The sequence below is a fragment of the Trachinotus anak genome, unplaced genomic scaffold (genome assembly GCF_046630095.1).
Source record: "Trachinotus anak isolate AG129_WGS33_773 ecotype Australia unplaced genomic scaffold, CSIRO_AGI_Tana_v1 ptg000021l, whole genome shotgun sequence".
Lineage (NCBI taxonomy): Eukaryota > Metazoa > Chordata > Actinopteri > Carangiformes > Carangidae > Trachinotus > Trachinotus anak.
The window spans coordinates 16349946-16367997 of NW_027273872.1; the positions used below are offsets into that span (position 1 = coordinate 16349946).

The 18052-nt window shown below is 40.4% G+C and overlaps 1 protein-coding gene across 1 annotated transcript; it reads right to left on the reverse strand.

Moving 5' to 3' along the window:
* Nucleotides 1-1709: 1709 nt before the first annotated feature.
* adra2db (adrenergic, alpha-2D-, receptor b) lies at nt 1710-7055 on the reverse strand. The gene has a single exon (XM_071458148.1). It carries the CDS (start codon nt 6605-6607, stop codon nt 5336-5338), a length of 1272 nt encoding a protein of 423 aa, XP_071314249.1. The 5' UTR covers nt 6608-7055; the 3' UTR covers nt 1710-5335.
* Between the last annotated feature and the right edge of the window lie 10997 nt (nt 7056-18052).

An 18052-nucleotide genomic window follows, 5' to 3' on the forward strand; every position in this document is an offset into this window, starting at 1 on the left:
TTGGGGGCCCAAGGCAAAGACAAGCATGGGGACCCTTTAATTACACCCTCAGCATTTCCTTCCCACTCACCGAAACTGGGGCAGAGCAGAGTGTGCATTGGTTTGCTGTTTGTTGTGAAGAACACTAGAGCTGATCTCTCTAAACTGAGAAAAATCCACACTGCTTTTATGTCAGTGAAACTAATATAGTAACCCTCAAAGTCCTCGTATTTCACAGGTCATAGGTGTCCTTCTAATGCTGCAGCTACTTTTCCATGATGTGTGAAATAGACAAACGTGGCAAAGTGCAGGAGGTGTGTGTGTGTGTGTTTGTTTTTACAGATGAAAACAAAAGGGAAGAGAGATGCACTATGGTCCATCAGGGGCATGGTGTCATCCCACTAATCTCAGCTCAGAAACAAGGGAAGCGTTAGAGTCTACCAAGAACAGCACCTTCCAGCAGAGATTGTGAGAGAAGCACAGAACACAAAATTTTACCAGAAATAAAATTAGCTGCACAGATGTTCTGTTTGGGATTTAAATGTTGCCTGTGTTCACCTGCTAGAAACAAAAGAGAATTAAATCTCACACAGACTGCTGAGAAGACATGTTCACTTTATGAAAAAGAGTGTGTGGGGATGAATACAATATCTCCCACTGATATGTAAAGACAAACAACAGCAATACAATGGTGAGGAATTAGAAAAACCTAATTGTCCACTGTATTTATGCCCATCTGTCCTGTACTATAACATCTGTTTTCTGTGGTGTTAGAGGCATCCATGTGTGCAAGCTCACACACAGAGAGCAGACAAGAAAATCCTGGAAGATTCAGTTCTGTGTGTAAAGGATGAATATATAATTATTTAAAACTGCAAAGATTTAGATATGAAATGGAAAAAAAAAAACTTAAAGGGAAGCACAGTGTTATTTACACAAATATACAGTACTCATTAAGGAATGAAAAGAAATGATAGGCAGAGAGACAGAGGCACACTATTCATTCTGGTCGCTCTGAATATCTATCGTTCACTGTCATAGCTATTTGTGAATAGGCAACACAACAAGAGAGGAGATAAAACCGTAGATTAAGTGAAACGTTGAACCGTTAGGGACTGAAAGTTTTTCAACACACTACAAATCATTAATCGTGTTTCTTTATGTTTCAAGAACAGAAGGCATGCTTTTGTTTGAAATTGTTTTATATATATATATATATATATATATATATATGAGAAATTAAGGTTTAGTCGCCTTGTCAGATTAATTTCATATGGATTTAGTTATTTGTTGAAGTAAAGGATAAGATTGATTGTACTTTATATCTTAATTATTCACAATGAGTCATGTGACAGGATTAAAGATTAACAATTTGTTAGTACGTTTCTCATTACAATCTGACTTCCTCAGTTTGTGTCTCTCAATCCCAAGCCCCTTTCTTCCTACTGAAGGTATCTTTAAAACTCGCCCAAAATGTACTTTCTTTAAAAAAAAAAAAAAGAAGAAACTGAATGAATGTGGGCACTACAGCTGGGTATTGTAGTTTTTGCAAGCATTATGCAAACATGCGTTAATAGTGTTTTGGTCTGGGACTATTTTCAGTGGTGGATTTAGGGAGTGTTAGGGAGTATTTACAGCAGCAGGACAGTGCATGTGGGTCTGGCTTAAAAAAGTAACTACAATTCCCATGTTTATGGTCAGGAAGGAACATATCACTCAGTGCAACAGCGTGGCTCACTAATGTGCTTTTAATAGTTTTTGGACAACATTGCAGGTCTTTGACACAAGAATAAGCTACAGCATATCAGACTTTGACTACACACACAATACTGGTTCGTAGAATTAATTATGTAAGAAAAATATGGAATATCGCCTTACCTTTCCTTTAAAGCTGCGAATTTTTTGCCATGTTTGTTAGTTAAAAATGTCAAGGTGATTCTGTTAGTGTGTAGTTAGTATGTGTATGCCCCTTGAAGAGACACATCTGCACATGTTTGGATGCAGAGACAAAAATACAGAGGCCAGTAATCAGCAGTTGTCTAATTTCCTCTGACGCCCCAAGTCAGACATTGGTTGTTTGTGTTAAACTTGGCGATATATTAGAATGGCCTGGAGACAGTGAGCTCAGTCCCACCCTCGCTTCGACGTGACACCAGCTGATTTACACTAATGACATACTGGCTTTTCTTCTCCAGATGCGCAGCTTCCTGGGATTGACGCGAGTTTTGGCCTTGCTCGCCTCCAACCTTTACCTTGTTAGAGACAATTGAAAAAAGCAATTACCTGCAGATGCAGCATTGTGTCTGACAAACAAGGTAATGCAGCAGAGGACAACCAGCAACTGCTCTCTTCATCGCTCTCTCTCTCTCTCTTTTCCCAAGAGTCTGTTTTTTTTTTTCCTTCGCTGCACCCATCTTGAAACATTTATAACTACATCTCCTCCTACTATTGTGCCTACAAATAGCCTTCCCTACACTGCTGCCCCCTCAACAGCCCTGGCAGCCAGCTCTGACCGTCCACTCTTTCTCCCCTTTTAAAGGGCCTGAATAAAGCTTTCCCTTCAGCATCTCACTCCAGGAAATGTTCTGGCTGTGTCCTGTTGGTCTGTTTCTCTCATTAAGCCTTTAGGAGGACTTGCGAGGTCGAGGGTCACCACATCTCCGCTTCACTTCCTGAACTATAGTCTCCAATTTTGTTTACAGTCTGGGATAAATAAAAGGCTTCGTAGATGGAAGTGCAGACTGGAGAGGATTGCAAATCAACAGAGTGTAAACAATAACAATTTTGTCTCGAATAAAAATGCAATTAGCAGAGCATTGAGCTAATGAACAGTGATGGATTGTGAGGAATTTGTGTTTAGTTTTGTGTGAACATTTTTCTGAGGAGAAAGTGATGATAATTTAATATGCCATGCCGCTCATCGGTCTCTCGGTTTGGACTCAGAAACAAAAGCATAGGTGAAGTGTGTGAGGAGACATGCCTGACAGTAACAGAAAACACTACAGCTAATTGAAAGCATTGTGCTCCGTTCTTGCTGCAATGGAGCAGCTGATTAGAAAGATAATTGAACTGGGAAGTGAGATTTGAGAAGGGAGTTGCATGTCTTATCAGAGACTAATCAGTAAACTATCAGGAAGAAAATTACATGTGGATGGTCATGTAAACATTTACACCACGGCTAATGCAACATACATTAAGAGCGATGACTGTGCTCTCTGAAGAAATTAAGTTACAGGTAACATGTGTACAATAACATCCCATTAAGTTGCACATATGCCAATTAACATCACTTGCTTCCTGCTGAAGATGAAGGTGAAGATGAAGATATACAAAGCTAATTTTTACCGCCTCTTGTGAGGACGACTTGGCAGACATTTCATTTGTTTCAAGAGTTGGTGAATCCCTTAGAGATAAGGTTTCCTTCCTCACACCAGCTCCACTTCTCTCAGACTGTCTAATTCTGCTCATGAATAAAATGGTAGTAAAAGAGAAAAGGAAGTATGCAACCACCTTCACTCCTGTTTCTCTTGATGATAGTTCAACAATACGCTCATGAATATGAGCTCAATTCACAAAAACCACTTCATTAAACTTTTTAAAAAATAATTCCTTTCCAACATGAGACCACTCAAACAGGCTGATTATCTTTGGCAAGGCACCACTGAGCCGTAGGAGTGCTTTGAAGACATTCCTAAGGAGATATAAATAGTGTATTTATCCCCAGCAGCCCTATGCAGACAATAGGTTGATACGGAGCTGGTCAGACTTCTTCTCACTAACCAGAAGTTTTTTTGTTTTTGTTTTGTTTTGTTTTTTTCAGCACAGGCCTTTTCATACAAGCGTCATCCTGTTTTCAACATATCACATACACTTTATATCCCAGATGCATCATGAACCAACCACAACCTTGGGCTGTATGGAAATCAGTGATGAGCAGCTTAAATATAGCTTTGAATTTAACCACATTTCCTTTTCATGTGTGTAACTTCATTGTAAATGGTTTTTTATGTGTTTCCCATATAGCTTACTGACTTGTTCATTCTGTGAATAATTTCTGAACTGCTAGAAAGTTAGAGGATAGCTGTGGTCATAATTCACAGGACTTTTCCTATGATAATACAGCTTTATAATGCAGAGGATTACAGCTTGAGGCACGGCTCGTAGATATTAAGCTCTCTTATTGAACCAAGGAGATTTGATGGTGCATGGATGTCCGGCTCCACCTGCAATAGCTCTGTCCAGAGATGCTATTTTTAAGAAAGAGGGAGCAGGACTGCTTTTTATTTTGTGGGCAACCTTCCTCTAAAATGTTTGAGACTGTCACAATCAGTCAAACGTATTGAGTTTCTATTTATCATCTCACCAGATACTTTCCCTGCGTCAAAGAATAAAAAATGAATTTGGCAAAGAAAAAGGACAACATAACCCAGATTTAAACTCCTGTCCCATAACACTGAAACCAGGTTGCGTAGCAGAATAGTGATCTCACAAGGTTTAAATATTTACTGACAAAATATCAAGCTATTGTGAGGTTGAAATGAAATACGCAGATTGATCTAGCAGAGTTTGCACATGCAGGCCTCGGCTTGGCAATTGTTCTGGTGTGAGGTGGTGTGATGGTGTGGTGGGGGTGTGAGATTAGACTCTTACGTAAGTTTGGGGGTTCACTGATAAGACATGGCTGTGAGCCTTGCTGGAGCTTTAACTGCAGCAAGCAAAGAAATATGTCTGTATCTGAATTACTTATAGTAACGTCAAACATTTCAACCGGGCAGCATCTGCACTTATCCCCTCTATAGGATTTCACTTTTTTCCATGACACCTGCAGGCCATACTTGCTTGCTTATCCCTATGCTTATATTTTATAGACAATGGAGATTTATCCTGAATTTATCTCAACACAAAAACACTCACTGCGAACCATCTGCCAGCACTGGAATCCAGTTCCATACATGACTTCATTTTCACTCCTTCCTGCTGCTTGCTGCTGCATAAAAGATTGATCCGATGCAAGGGCGTCTTTTTCAAAAGGTGCAGATTTGCAAGACTTGTTATACAGTGACCTATATATTAAAACTTTGCATATCTCAAGTGGGATAAATATATCTGATGATTAAGGAAGTGACCATGTTTGATGTACAACAACACATCAAAATATATGTCTTTTGTTTTGCTCCACTTTACATTTTATTCATAGACATTTAAATGTGTACACAAGACTAGAACTTTTTTTTTTCTCAATATGATAACAGTTACATTTAAATGATTTGGGGAGGAGAAATAGCCAAGAAGAATGAGTTCTAATAACAGGCCTTTTCCTTCCCAGCACTGCTGATAAGCATGCCCCTGTCAGTGTTTATGTGCGTTTAGGAGTTCTGCATACAATTTTCTTGAAGGCTTTTCTGAAATCCCTGTTGAAAATAGTGTAAATTATGGGGTTCACAGAACTGTTGCAGTAGCCAATCCAAAAGAAAAGGTTGAAAAGTGCTCTTGGGATGTAGCAGCTGTCTCTGCAGATGGCATGCAGGCTGTAAGTGAAGAAGAAGGGGAACCAGCAAAGCACAAACACCCCCATCACTACTGCCAGCACGAAGGTGAAACGCTTCTCCCGCATCTGAGCCACTTTGGTCTTGTTGGCCGCGGCCAGCTGCTGTCGCTCAGCTGGGTTCTTCTGCTCCGGGTAAAGCTGCGACGCCCGGGCCGAAGCCCAGGAGAGGCGGCAGTTCTGAGGCGGGCAGCAGTCCGACCCCTCCACCTTCCTGCGCTTGGTGAAGCGATGATTGCGGGGTTTAGTATCCGACGGACAGCAGCTCTCCTCCAGATCGATGTCATCCAGCTCCCCCTGCCTTGGCTGGTGGCTGCCCGAGCTTTGGCTACTGGGGCTCTCCATCTCGAACCGGTCCTTCCTGACGAAACAGGTCTCAGACTGAGAGGGCTGCCTCTCCAGGCCGTTCTTGGCCACGAACACGGTGGAGGAGCGCTGCTTGGCCACTTTATAGATCTTACAGTAAACCAGAATCATGATGAGACCTGGAGCAAAGAAGGACACCACGCAGGAAGAGAGGATGTACCAGGTCTCATCGTTCAGTTCACACTCCCGTTCGTCATGCTTGGTCATGAGAAGAGGAGGGAAGGAGATGATGGCAGATATTAACCACACTACAGCAATCATGGACTTGATGCGCTTAGGTGTCCGCTTCAGGTTGTAGCTGACCGCCTTTGTGACAGACCAGTAGCGGTCCAGGCTGATGGCGCACAGGTGTACGATGGATGAGGTACAGAACAACACATCCAGGGCCAAATAGAAGGCGCACCAAGTACTTCCAAAGTACCAGTATCCCATAACCTCATTGGCGAGAGAGAAGGGGATGACCAGCGTGGCCACCAGGATGTCCGCTGATGCCAGAGACACAAGGAACAGGTTCTGAGGCGCACGGAGAGCCCGGCTCGTCAGCACCGCCACAATCACCAACACATTTCCGACAATGGTCACCGAAATGATCACAGAAACCACCAGGATGATGAGCGCAGTGGCTGCCTGAGTGTGTGGCAAGGCAAGCGGTGCGTCCGTGGTGTTCTCATCGTCGGAAACGTTTTTCACAGACAGATTTAACTGGATTAAATCCATGATGGCTCCAATTTGTCCTTTCGTATCATGTTTGACGTTTTGCACCCTTTTCCTTTCCAAAAATCAGCTAAGGCTGGTTGTGCTGAGCTGCCTTCCGCTAACGCATGGGGATATGTCGCGCGTAATGCTCCCGGTCAGTGCAGCCCGCTGAAAACACTGCACATGCACAAATGTATCTCCTCAAATAGCAAACCTTTCATCACAGGTCCTCCAGATAGTCCCGCCGCGCACACCGTGGTCCGAATATATAGGCCTATACATATATATATATATATATATATCACAAGGGTGAGGAGAACAAGAGTTCACAATCACCACCCGTAAAGACATTCCTCTGAAATCTCATCGCCGTGCGTAACGCTGCTTTTGCGTTTTGGTGAGCAGCATCGCTTTGGAGACGCACGGGAGATGCACACTGCTGGTGGAATGAATGCCCATACAGGAGTGAGGTGACATCACTCGGAGGACCAACCCATCTCTAAACTTAAAGGAGAGAGAGAGGGAGAGAGAGAGCGAGAGAGCGAGCGAGAGAGAGAGAGAGACAGAGAGAGAGAGAGAGAGAGAGAGAGGATTGTTCAGACATTGGATTTGAGATTTCTTTGAAATTGTTAGTTTTTCCCTTCAGGCAGTGGTGTTCGATTTCATACTATCACACTTTTTTTGTTTGTTCTGTTCTCTCTTTTCATATTTGGGTTTTCTCAGCATTACATGTAGGCTACAGCTTGCTGGAGGTGTAATGCAAAACAACACGACTGACAGTAACTTTCCGTTGCAATCATTTAGAATTATTCATTTAAAAAGAAAAAGAGAAAAGTTGTCCTGCCACTGACAGCAGTATGACCTGGACATCTAGGGTGACACAGCCATTAACAGTCACTGATGGATGTGGAGGTAAAACAGCACAGCTGGAGTTTTCTCTGAACTTTATCAGCCCTGCAGGGCCACCAATTAGGAGGCCACAGTTTTCAGAGTAAAAAGGCTTTAATGCATCAGTGATTGACTAATCTGCACTTGAATTTGTCTCTGAAATGCAGAGATAGGCTACATTTCTCATGGTTCACCTCTCTGATGGAGGCATAGGCTTGTTTGTATGCACCCTCATGCCTTTCCATTATTCATACACTGTAATCTAGAATTGGTCAATGATGGCATAGCTGGAGGTGACCATAAAACCTGTGCTGAGAAGCATCCCTCTGTTTGCTCTGAAGGTCCAGTTATATAACATGTACGAAGCAGTGTTGGGCAGCCAGTCCTGTGGCCAGGGGTTGTTTACCAGTCAGAAGTGATACAAAAAGACACACACACGGCCGGTCAGGGGTCATTGTGAATTAAAACTATGAAATAAAAATGCTGCTGAGCTGATGAGCAGAGTGTAGCTCTGCCCGACAGATGCACTTCCCTAATTTTGGATTTTTAAAAATCCTTATAAATAGCATCTGCTGGAAGCCTGTCAGTGTGGGATTTGCAGTCCAGCTGAAGCTGTCTGATGGATGCCAACAGTAATGTTGGTGTATGCGTGTGCGTGCATCTGTGTTCATCCTTGAAAGTGAGTTGCCGGGAGGCTCAGTAAGATCATCCTTTAGTGGCTGCAGTGAGATGAAACACAGGAGAAGTTATGAAGGAGGAAGAGGAGGAGGATTTGGAGTGCCTATCTTGTTTCCCTCTCTCTTCCTTCACTCTCTCTTCCCCCGTTCTAATCGCACTCCCCAGGATGAACATTAAAAACAGTGAAGATCATCTAAAGGGTGACTGTCACTATATATCAGTGGTCTGTAGACATTCCCTTGAGGGTCTACCTGCTGCATAAAACCAGAAAAAAACACTGACCTCAGTAGCCAGCGTCCTCCAACACAAACATGCTATTTACAAGCAGAAAAACAGAGTTCTGCTGTGTCTGACCGTATCCAAGAGGATCCAAGAAATTACAATTATAATTATTACAAATGATCGAGTCTTGTTATGCAATCCTCTGATGGAAGATGCAATTACACACATTTCTTCTGTTTTGTTGTTTTTCGTCTGCTTTTCTGAACACTGGAGGGACATTTTAAAATGTATAGATTTGTTCCAAAGCAAAGGACAGACCAGACAAAACCAAAAAGTCTCAGCAGCTGATTAAGTCATGATTGACTCACCGATTTATAGAGTGATATGCACAGGTGATATATACACTACCAAAGCTGTTGTGCACTGTGCATCTGAAAACCTTACACTGCTTTCTGGACCTGTAACTTTAACCATGGCCAAAACCGAAATTATGCAACAATTCAGGTTCTTTCTGCTTGCAGGTGTTGACAAAATGTTTTGTCTTGTTACTGCACCAACTCTGCGTCCTACACAGAGCATTGCAGAGAACAGTTCAGCAGAGAATGAATAAAACAAGACACAATGATGACTTTGTCTTCCATAATCCGAAATTGTATAAGTACAGAATTCATGGTTATATAATGTTCAATATGTTTAGTAACTTTTCAGTAACTTTTGCTTTGTGTTTTGAGGTAATATACAGCTTGCTCACACTGACACGTGCACCCACTCACTTTCCTCCATTTCATACACATCACAAAAATATGAAATATGAATATGTGCTGCACATGTGCTGTATGTCCTAAAAAAGAAAAAAGGAGAATAAAACGCATGCATACAAACACGTGCAAATACCCAGATTCACATATTTCCTCTTTATTATGTACTGTACATGTTGACATGATATAGTGATAAAACCAATTTTATGTTTTCACAGAGAAATTATTTTGTGATCTCAGGAAAACTGAATATGAAAAATAATCACACACATGTTCCTTCTAGGCTTCTGTACTTTCTATTCTGAGTAAGACAACAATACCCAGCATCCTGTCGCCTTGGTCCCAGCTTCCTGTTATGATGTGGTAGACATACATACAAGCCTGACCTGTGTAACTAAAGGTTTTCCCACAAATTAAGAACTTACACAAATCAAATCTCTCACCAACCAATTATCCCAATGAATCCCGGGTCAAATGATAAGTTTAAGCCATCACCATTAACATTCACAACAACAGGCAAAACGAATAAGATGTTTCACATGTGACATGTTTGACATCTTTGTGACATACATGACCCCTCCGTGACGCACATGCCAGATTCATTTACTGTCACATTTTGAAATATTAGCCGCACTCTGAAGCCACAGAAGCACCAGGAACATCACAAACACTTCCCGACTCATCCAAACGGTTTTAATCTCGTCAACTCATCAATCAGTAGATAAGCACCGTGATTTGACAACTTCTACCACTGCCAGCAGGTAATGTTTTGAATAATGAGGATTTAGTGATGATTGCTGCTCCCAGAATTTCTTCATTAGCTGAGCAGTGATTATTAATGTGCTTTCTGAACACCATTCCACTGCCAAATAAATGTACTTATTATAAGCTCCACACACACGCTTTTTCTCACCCTCTGGACTGATGGCTGAGATACTTGTGGATGCTTTTTAGCTGCATCTAAAACACAGTGTGGTAGAGCGATGTTCGCAGGGAACTGTCAAGAGGTGGTTGCCTCTTGTGATTAGTTGTTATGGGTAAATGTGCTGCTAGAAATGACATGTGATGATGCTGATGACACTGTTTATTGACCATACAAGACTGTGTAGATTTAAGAAAGGCTCCTTGAGAAGGCAGCCATATACAGAAGCAACTGACGGCTGTGTTTCCCTTGCCGTCTCAATCCTCTTACCTTCCTGTTTTCTTCTAAGGAAGGCGTTCAGGCTGGATGTGAGCGAGCCGGGCCCACTGCTGTGTTATGTAACATCCCAGGAATAAATGGCTCGAGGTGGTGTGTAAAAACTTCATCTCAGGTTGCAGGTGATTTATTATAGTAAACATTTTCCTCAGGGAATTCATCCTGCAGAAACTCAGCCATGACCCTGTATGATTGTACCTAAATACTGTTTATGCATAATTATTAGTGTGTGTGTGTGTGTGTGTGTTACAGGATCCTTGGCTCTTGTTGATGTGTATACTTGTGAGATAGCGTACAAGAGAGTGGGAGGGGACTCTGTGTGTGTGTGTGTGTGTGTGTGTTTCACAGCCACACTGTGATTCACATGTTCTTTTTTGTGAGCTCACACATCTTGCCACTTCTCCCACCTTCTTCTCGTGCTGCTACTGCTGTCAGTGGGCTTGTCAGGTCTGGATAAATACATGACTGCTGACCTTTGTTGTGTCCCAAACAAACAAGATTTTGCTCACATTTTTCCACAGTTTTGCACAAAACCACTCTGGAATTTGAGAGCATGACCAGGTTAATGAAGCCCTGAAGGTCACACATGTCACCACATTCCCTGATAGAAGTTTGATAGAAATTGTAAAAGATCTCATTAGAAGTTAGGGATGTTTTTTTATTTTTATTTTATAATTAGGGGAATTTTTAAGGCTCAAAGGGCAATAAAGATACTACCGATTAAACAAAAAAACAGTTCTACTCTTTTTAATATATCTTTTTTTGACTACACGATGTAAATACTGTAGATTATTAAAATAAATTTCAGATGCATTGAAAGTAGGAACTGATGAACGCGTTTCATCAGCTGCCCTTTGAATTGGGATGAGGTTTAAAGGGTTTACTCTTGCATAAAGAGCCGTAATGGTTGTGTACACATCCAGCAGAGGAAGGCACTTTTAAAATTCACTCCCAAGACCCAAGAGAATAGGCTTCCTGCAAAAACACTTCAGTGAATGACTTCCTCCATCTCATTTTAAGTGAAAGAACACATTTGTAACTGATTAAAAGTGGCTTGTGTTCAGGGTGTTTGGTGTGATTTGGTTAACTACATGGTGAGCCCTTGGCCACGGCTTAAAATTAAGAAAAATGCACGAGGAAGGAGAGCCAACAAGTGAGTATGAGCGCCTTAAGCAAATCAAGTCTTATTTTGTCCTCAGTAGTGTGCTCAATTCACTGCGCTGTCAGGAAGTCCTTCTGAAAAAGTAGAGCACTGACTCAGAACTCAGTGATGACTCAGATCACGTTATAATTTGGTCATTGTAATAAACTATTAAACATGAATTATCAGATGACGTAGACTAGACAGAACATGGGTCGTGATCGCTCCACTAATGTGATTTCATTCATTTAGTTTTTAGATGGAGTAAATTTACACTGAGAATGAGATCAAAAGGCAGTGTTATGCTAATTACACATAGATGCAATTATTTGATGAATGAAAACTGGATGAAAAACATCTCTTGTTAGATTAACACATCGTGAGCATATCATGAACAGTTAGGCCTGAGGATGGGGCAGAGAAAAGGCACAATGCCACTAAAATGAAATCTGAACTTTGTGCTGTTATTAAGAATTTGATCTAATATGTTGGACAAGTTTCATTTTTGACCTGCTGGTGGCGCAATAAGACCCTGTCACACCACTTGCATTGTTGCGGCCACATTTTATCTAACAAATCCCAGATTTAAGTTTTAAAAGAAAGATGGCGATCGTGGTAAATACTATACTCTGTAACGCCAGTATTTTAATTTGCCTTGAGGGTATGGATATTGTCATATTGTCATAATTGCTGCATGAAGTCTTGAGTAATGGCTAAAAACACATTTGACATTTGACCAACAAAGTCTAATAAGTTTGTTTTTGAGTCCTAGTGAACATTTGTGCCAAATTTGAAGGGATTCTCTTTGGAGGCTCTCAAGGTCACCATGACCTTGCCTTTGACCTTTAGCCATCAAAATCTTATCAGTTTGGCCTTGAGGCCAGATGAATACTTTCATCAAATCTGAAGAAATTCCTTCATGGTGTTACGGAGATATTACCTTCACAAGGCCAAAACTGTGTTTGGTGGGTTCACGGGACCTTGACCTTTGACCTTTGACCACCAAAACCTAATCAGGTTCACCCTTGAGTCCAAGTGAACATTTGTGCCAAAGTTCCTTCAGGTGTTACCGAGATATTGTGCCGACAAGGCCAAAACAGTGTTTTGTGAGGTCACTACGACCTACCCTCCGGCCCTGGCTGTAGCCAGTGCAGAGGCATAACAAACACCAGTGAGTTTCTTTGGAAGGAAAAAAGTGTCTGCCAAATGAGCAAATATAAATGTAATCTCACCATGTCAGCTTTCTGACTCCACTCTGTACAAATCTCAGCTCTTGAAAGTGCACTGTTAGTATTCAAGAAGTCCCTCTGCATCCAGCCACCAGGCTGAGTACTCATTAGAGCTCTTATTCTTACTTCGTTTGACTCGTCAAAGTCAAACGAGTGACCTCGTTTGCGTCACCCTGCACAGCATAATTGTACCTTTTTATTATCACAGAAAACATCTCTATTTATTACTGTTGAGCATTTGTGTTGGCGCACGATGCCGCTCTCTCAGATTCTGCATTTTAAATACAGGAATGAAAAATGAGAGAAATGAAAAGGCAACCATTTCTGGTATTTTTTTATCTTTAGTTTTTATCATGATTGATTCACTGGTGTTTTTCTTCTTGGTTGGAAGTCAGTTTGTATATATACACTACGCTAAAGATAACAGATAAAAGCCACAAGACAAACACTAATTGAAATCAAAACACATACTAGAACATAATGGGCATGAAAGGCTTGTTTAATGCAATAAGATCCAGGGTCTTGAGTCACCTTATTTCAAGAGCCTTAGCAAGATTTATCTGAAGCATCAGATCATTAGATATATAGTACAACCAAGGCTTCCACTCCGAGCTTTAAACATCCATGAAATTAATCTGTCCTATAAAAATGAAAAATCATCTGTCCTATCCTGTGCTATAAAAACAATCTAGAGTTTTTTTTTTTTAACTTGTGCCTTTTTAAAGCAACAACAAGGGAACAAGAGGAAGCTCCAACCTCAATAGAAGCTGCACTGCGTCAAAATAAGGCATCTTGAAACTCATACATAACACATTTGATTCTTGTTCAAAGGTATTTACAGTGTTTTGGCATCTGCCAGGTCTGCATCCAGTGGTTCATTGCTACATAGCTGTCCAGCAGAGGCTCCTGTTGTGACATCCATCAGCCCCTGGGGTCACAGATTGCAGAATGAGTCATTGGGCTCTGGTCCACCATCAGTTTTCTCTGTCTCAGGACCTGGCATGCTCTGCCAGTCAAATGAACCTCGTTAGGAATATTATACACGGCCAGATTTAAAAAAAAAAAAATTAATTAATTAAAGAAAACAGGTGACTGATACACTCCTGAATATGATATGTGAAGTGGGACATGTGACAGGCATGGCCTAAACAGCTTAAGAGCATGACAAACAGAAATTTGAGGATGTGGTTGGACATTTTTCAGACAGCGTTCCTCTGTTACTAATTCCTGTCTAACTTTGTCAGGCCTCTTACTCTTGCTGTCTTTTTCATGTTCCTGTAGTGACAGCTGAGACCTGTTGGTTCTGTATGCTGCTGCTTCACTTCACCCCTCTATCTTCTCTCTCTCACTCTTGTAGTCATGTCACATTTCCATGTGATAGGACTCTCTCTCAGCAGAATCAATGTCCACACTTGGATCCTGGCAAAACAAACATGCTATGCAGCATGATCATCAGCATTCAATTTAAATAAGGATTTTCCATCTTTAATTGCTTTGTGCTTGTTGAAGGGAATTATATTTGTAGAGCTAAAGTCTTGGTAGAGGACAAAAGGACTGTGTGGTAGCTGACAAAGATTTTTTAAGAGATATTATGACATTTAGTCCAAGTTAAAACCTTTTTATACACAGTTTATAGTAACAACAACAAGAAAATTACATGTCACAGTTGGTTTTGCCAATAATTCCTGATTGGCTGGAAGGTGTTCATTAAAATTGTATAACAGGACATGCCAATCAAAGATCCAGTTCCACCCACAGATATAAATAAGTACATAATAAAGTACAGTAAATACATTATACTAAACTTCAGGCAACCATAGCAACAATATGTCTGAGTTAACCAGATTGTAACTTAGAAACTGACCTAACCATGAGTTGCCATGACTACAAGTTAACTTTGAAACCAGGACTATTGTTGATCGATATTAGGATACTTTAAATTTTTATTCCACTACACTTAAGGAAGTGTTACACTCCACTAAAATGATTTGACAAATATGGTCACTAATTACTTTTCAGATAAAGAAGATATTTTTTTTTTAAATAAGCTTAGTTTGATAAGCTCGTAAAATACAGTGCATTGTTTAAGATTGAACCAGTGGGGCACAAGCCAATAGCAGGGGCACTGATTCAGATGTTCGAGCTGATGGCAGTTTCGCCAAATAATTTCCTTCATAAAAATGGTGCAATATTATTATTAAAAATATTACAGAAAATCTGAAAAGAAATATTTCAAATTTGTGTAGCATAACTTTATTTTTCTTCCATGCCCATTCATTGTTTATGACCCCTTGGTGGGGCCTGACCCCTTGGTTGCGAATCACTTGTAAAATGCTGCTTATACATTAATGCAATACCATTGAGAGACCATTTTTCTGTACTTTTATTTTTGATTCTTATGTGGTATATTTTGCAGATATTCTGTACTTAAATAAGAGTGTGGATGGAGGGAAATATGCTGTATTTCTTTCACCACTGCTGAACATATCTTCTTCCTGTAAGTAATAATGACATAATAAACTGAGAATTCTGACATAGAAAACCATCTAGTGAAGGAATCACTTGGTCTGTTAATTCTAAATATCAGAACACCATCACTCAGAGAGACTCTTTCAAACATTATTCATCCCTTTAAGACTTTCATTTTGTGCCAATAATGTGCAGTTACCACAAAATTCGCTATTTATTAATAGCTCTTTGGAGAATTATGCGAATACTAGGTTTTTCAACCAGCCTGTACCCAAGTATTATAAATGCTGTCGGCACTCTCAAAACAAGCGTTATTGTGGACACTGTGGATTTTCTCCCGGAGGATATTTGTTCACCAGTTCTTTGTTTAAAAATATTATTTATTCTCTGCTATAAGAGGGCAGATGTGACCTCTTACTGCAGCAGAAAGTGTTGACTAACCGCTCTGTCACAGAGAGTGTGGACTGTGTGGCTGGGACAGGTAGGGATGAAGGTAGTTGTCACTAACACAGATGGCTTTGTCTTGAACAATCTACTGTCTACCTTTTCTGTTCAGGCATGTTGTTGAACAATATTTGTTGAACCCTGTGTTCCAGGAAAACTTTCACTCACCAATTGTCTTTTTTTTTTCTTTTACAATCTTCTGTAATATAAAGCATACTTCCTCCTCTGTGTGCTGAGTGAGTTTAATGCCTTGAGCCATGAACTCATTCATTCACTGTTTCTGTCTGCCTGGAACGTCATGATAAGACTTTTTATCAAAACTCGTGAAAATAAATTTTGCAGTGTGATGTTTTTATTGCAACACTCATGATAGATAATAATTCCTCCCAGCATGCATTGCTGCCTGCCTAAGGTAAATGTCTTTGTTAGCCTTGCTATCCGTTGAGGATAGCTTCTCATATAGCCCAAAGCAATGGAAAATAACAAAATATTGATTGGTTTCTTCACGTGCAGCTGATGAAGACAGAGACTTATCTCATTACTCTTTGGCGGGGCCTGAATTACTGGACATAACCATACTCAGACACTCTTGCCTCAGTGAGAGATAATAAAGTACATCAAAAGCTGAGAAGTCAAGTGACACCGTGAGAATTTCTCTCTTTAAAAAAAGAGAAAAGTACACTACCTTTGCAATTTTTCTGAAAGTTAGATGAAAAGATCCATATAAGCTACTTTTACACATCCTGTTGCGCTTTTATTCTGCCTCACCGCTCTGTATAAAAGGCACAAACATGGAATGGGGGAGGGTCATTATTGTTACCTTCATGTCAGCAGCACAGATCAAAGAACTTGGATTTATATGGAGGGGCAGCGTGGCGGGACATGACGCAGATCTGTTGTGTTACACGTTATGCTTCTGATTCCAGAATGACACATGCTAAAATCATACACTGGGGCGGCATTATATCAGCTTTGTTTGGTTTATTGTAAATAAGCAAAGGTGGCATAAAGAGAGGTCTTCTAAACGGCACATATTGTGGGTGTCTGTTTAAAAGAGGATTTAGCCTACTGTTACAGCCAGCAGATGCTTAGCCTAGCTTAGCACAAAGACAACAAAAGGCATCTCTCAGCACCCCTAAAAGTGACGAATTACCACAATATATCACCTTTGTTTGATTCATAAAAACCAAAAGTGAGAAAACAACAGTTCACAATTTAACAGGTGGTTATGAGCTGGACTATTTCTTCTATTTTTTACTTACCATCAAGTTGCTTCAGAATAGGTAGCTGTACATTTATAATGAATATGGACTGTGGCAATGAACAAACAGTAGCCAGTTATTATAATATCAAGTTGATCAAATGAATTCCAGATCATGCATTTTGATTCACAGCCTGTCTTTAAAACAAAGACTTGCAGAGTTTAGAGAGTCTATTTTCAGTCCAATATTCACAGAGCTCCTCAAACATTTTTCTCTGAAGCCAGCTGGCCTTATATTAGACATTACTCGTTCCCAGTGCAAGTAACTACTAATGAGTACAGACATGCTTTTGTTCATTTTTTGAGACAGGAAACCGCATGCTCTGTTGCTGATAAAGTATTTCATCCTTAATGTGTGTCCATGTATGGGCAGCAGAATGTTTGGAGGCCCACCTGGGATTTAAAACATCTCCATAGCTCTCCCTCTCTGTCTAATTGAACTTGGACCACCTTTTGCAGCTGAATTAGGTTTCACATTGTGGTAATATTTGTGTTCTCAAGACTGATACACTGAATACAATAACATGGACAGGCTGACAATAATGATTTGGCATCATCCACTGTTGTGTGTCGGACATTATTACCCATATAATAACTTGCTATTTCTATCAAAAATTTTTGCATAGTTTGTTTTCAAATTGAAGCAAAATGTGTGCTCCAGAATTCATGGCATCATGACAATCTGAGTATTAAAGGGAAGAATGATTTCCAAAAAACAGACTGCAAAGACACTGGTGTGCACAGACTTAACCGCACATAGCCTATATACACACACAGTCCATAACCATCCTATTAAGGTTTAATAATTGCTTAATAAGTGGCAGGACTAGGTTGTGAATGTCTGACTATGATGACTCAGCCTGGTACTCCTCATAGGGTGTAATGGTTGGAGCCATCTAAGACTATCCAGTTACATAGAGAATTCAGTTTAAAAATGTACATTTCTTTAAAAAAAAAAAAAGTACAAGTACAATTTTTTCACAGATACTTTGCTTCACAAATGATGTGACATTATAAACAAGGCTGTAAGCTAACAGCAGTAAATTGTGCACTTTTTCTACAGCATAAACAATGTGCTTATCACAATTACGGAGTCCTTATCATCTCAACACACCACTGTGTGAATATGTGTCAGCGCTCTCCATCAAAAGGAAGCAGCTCTTACTGATGGCATGTAA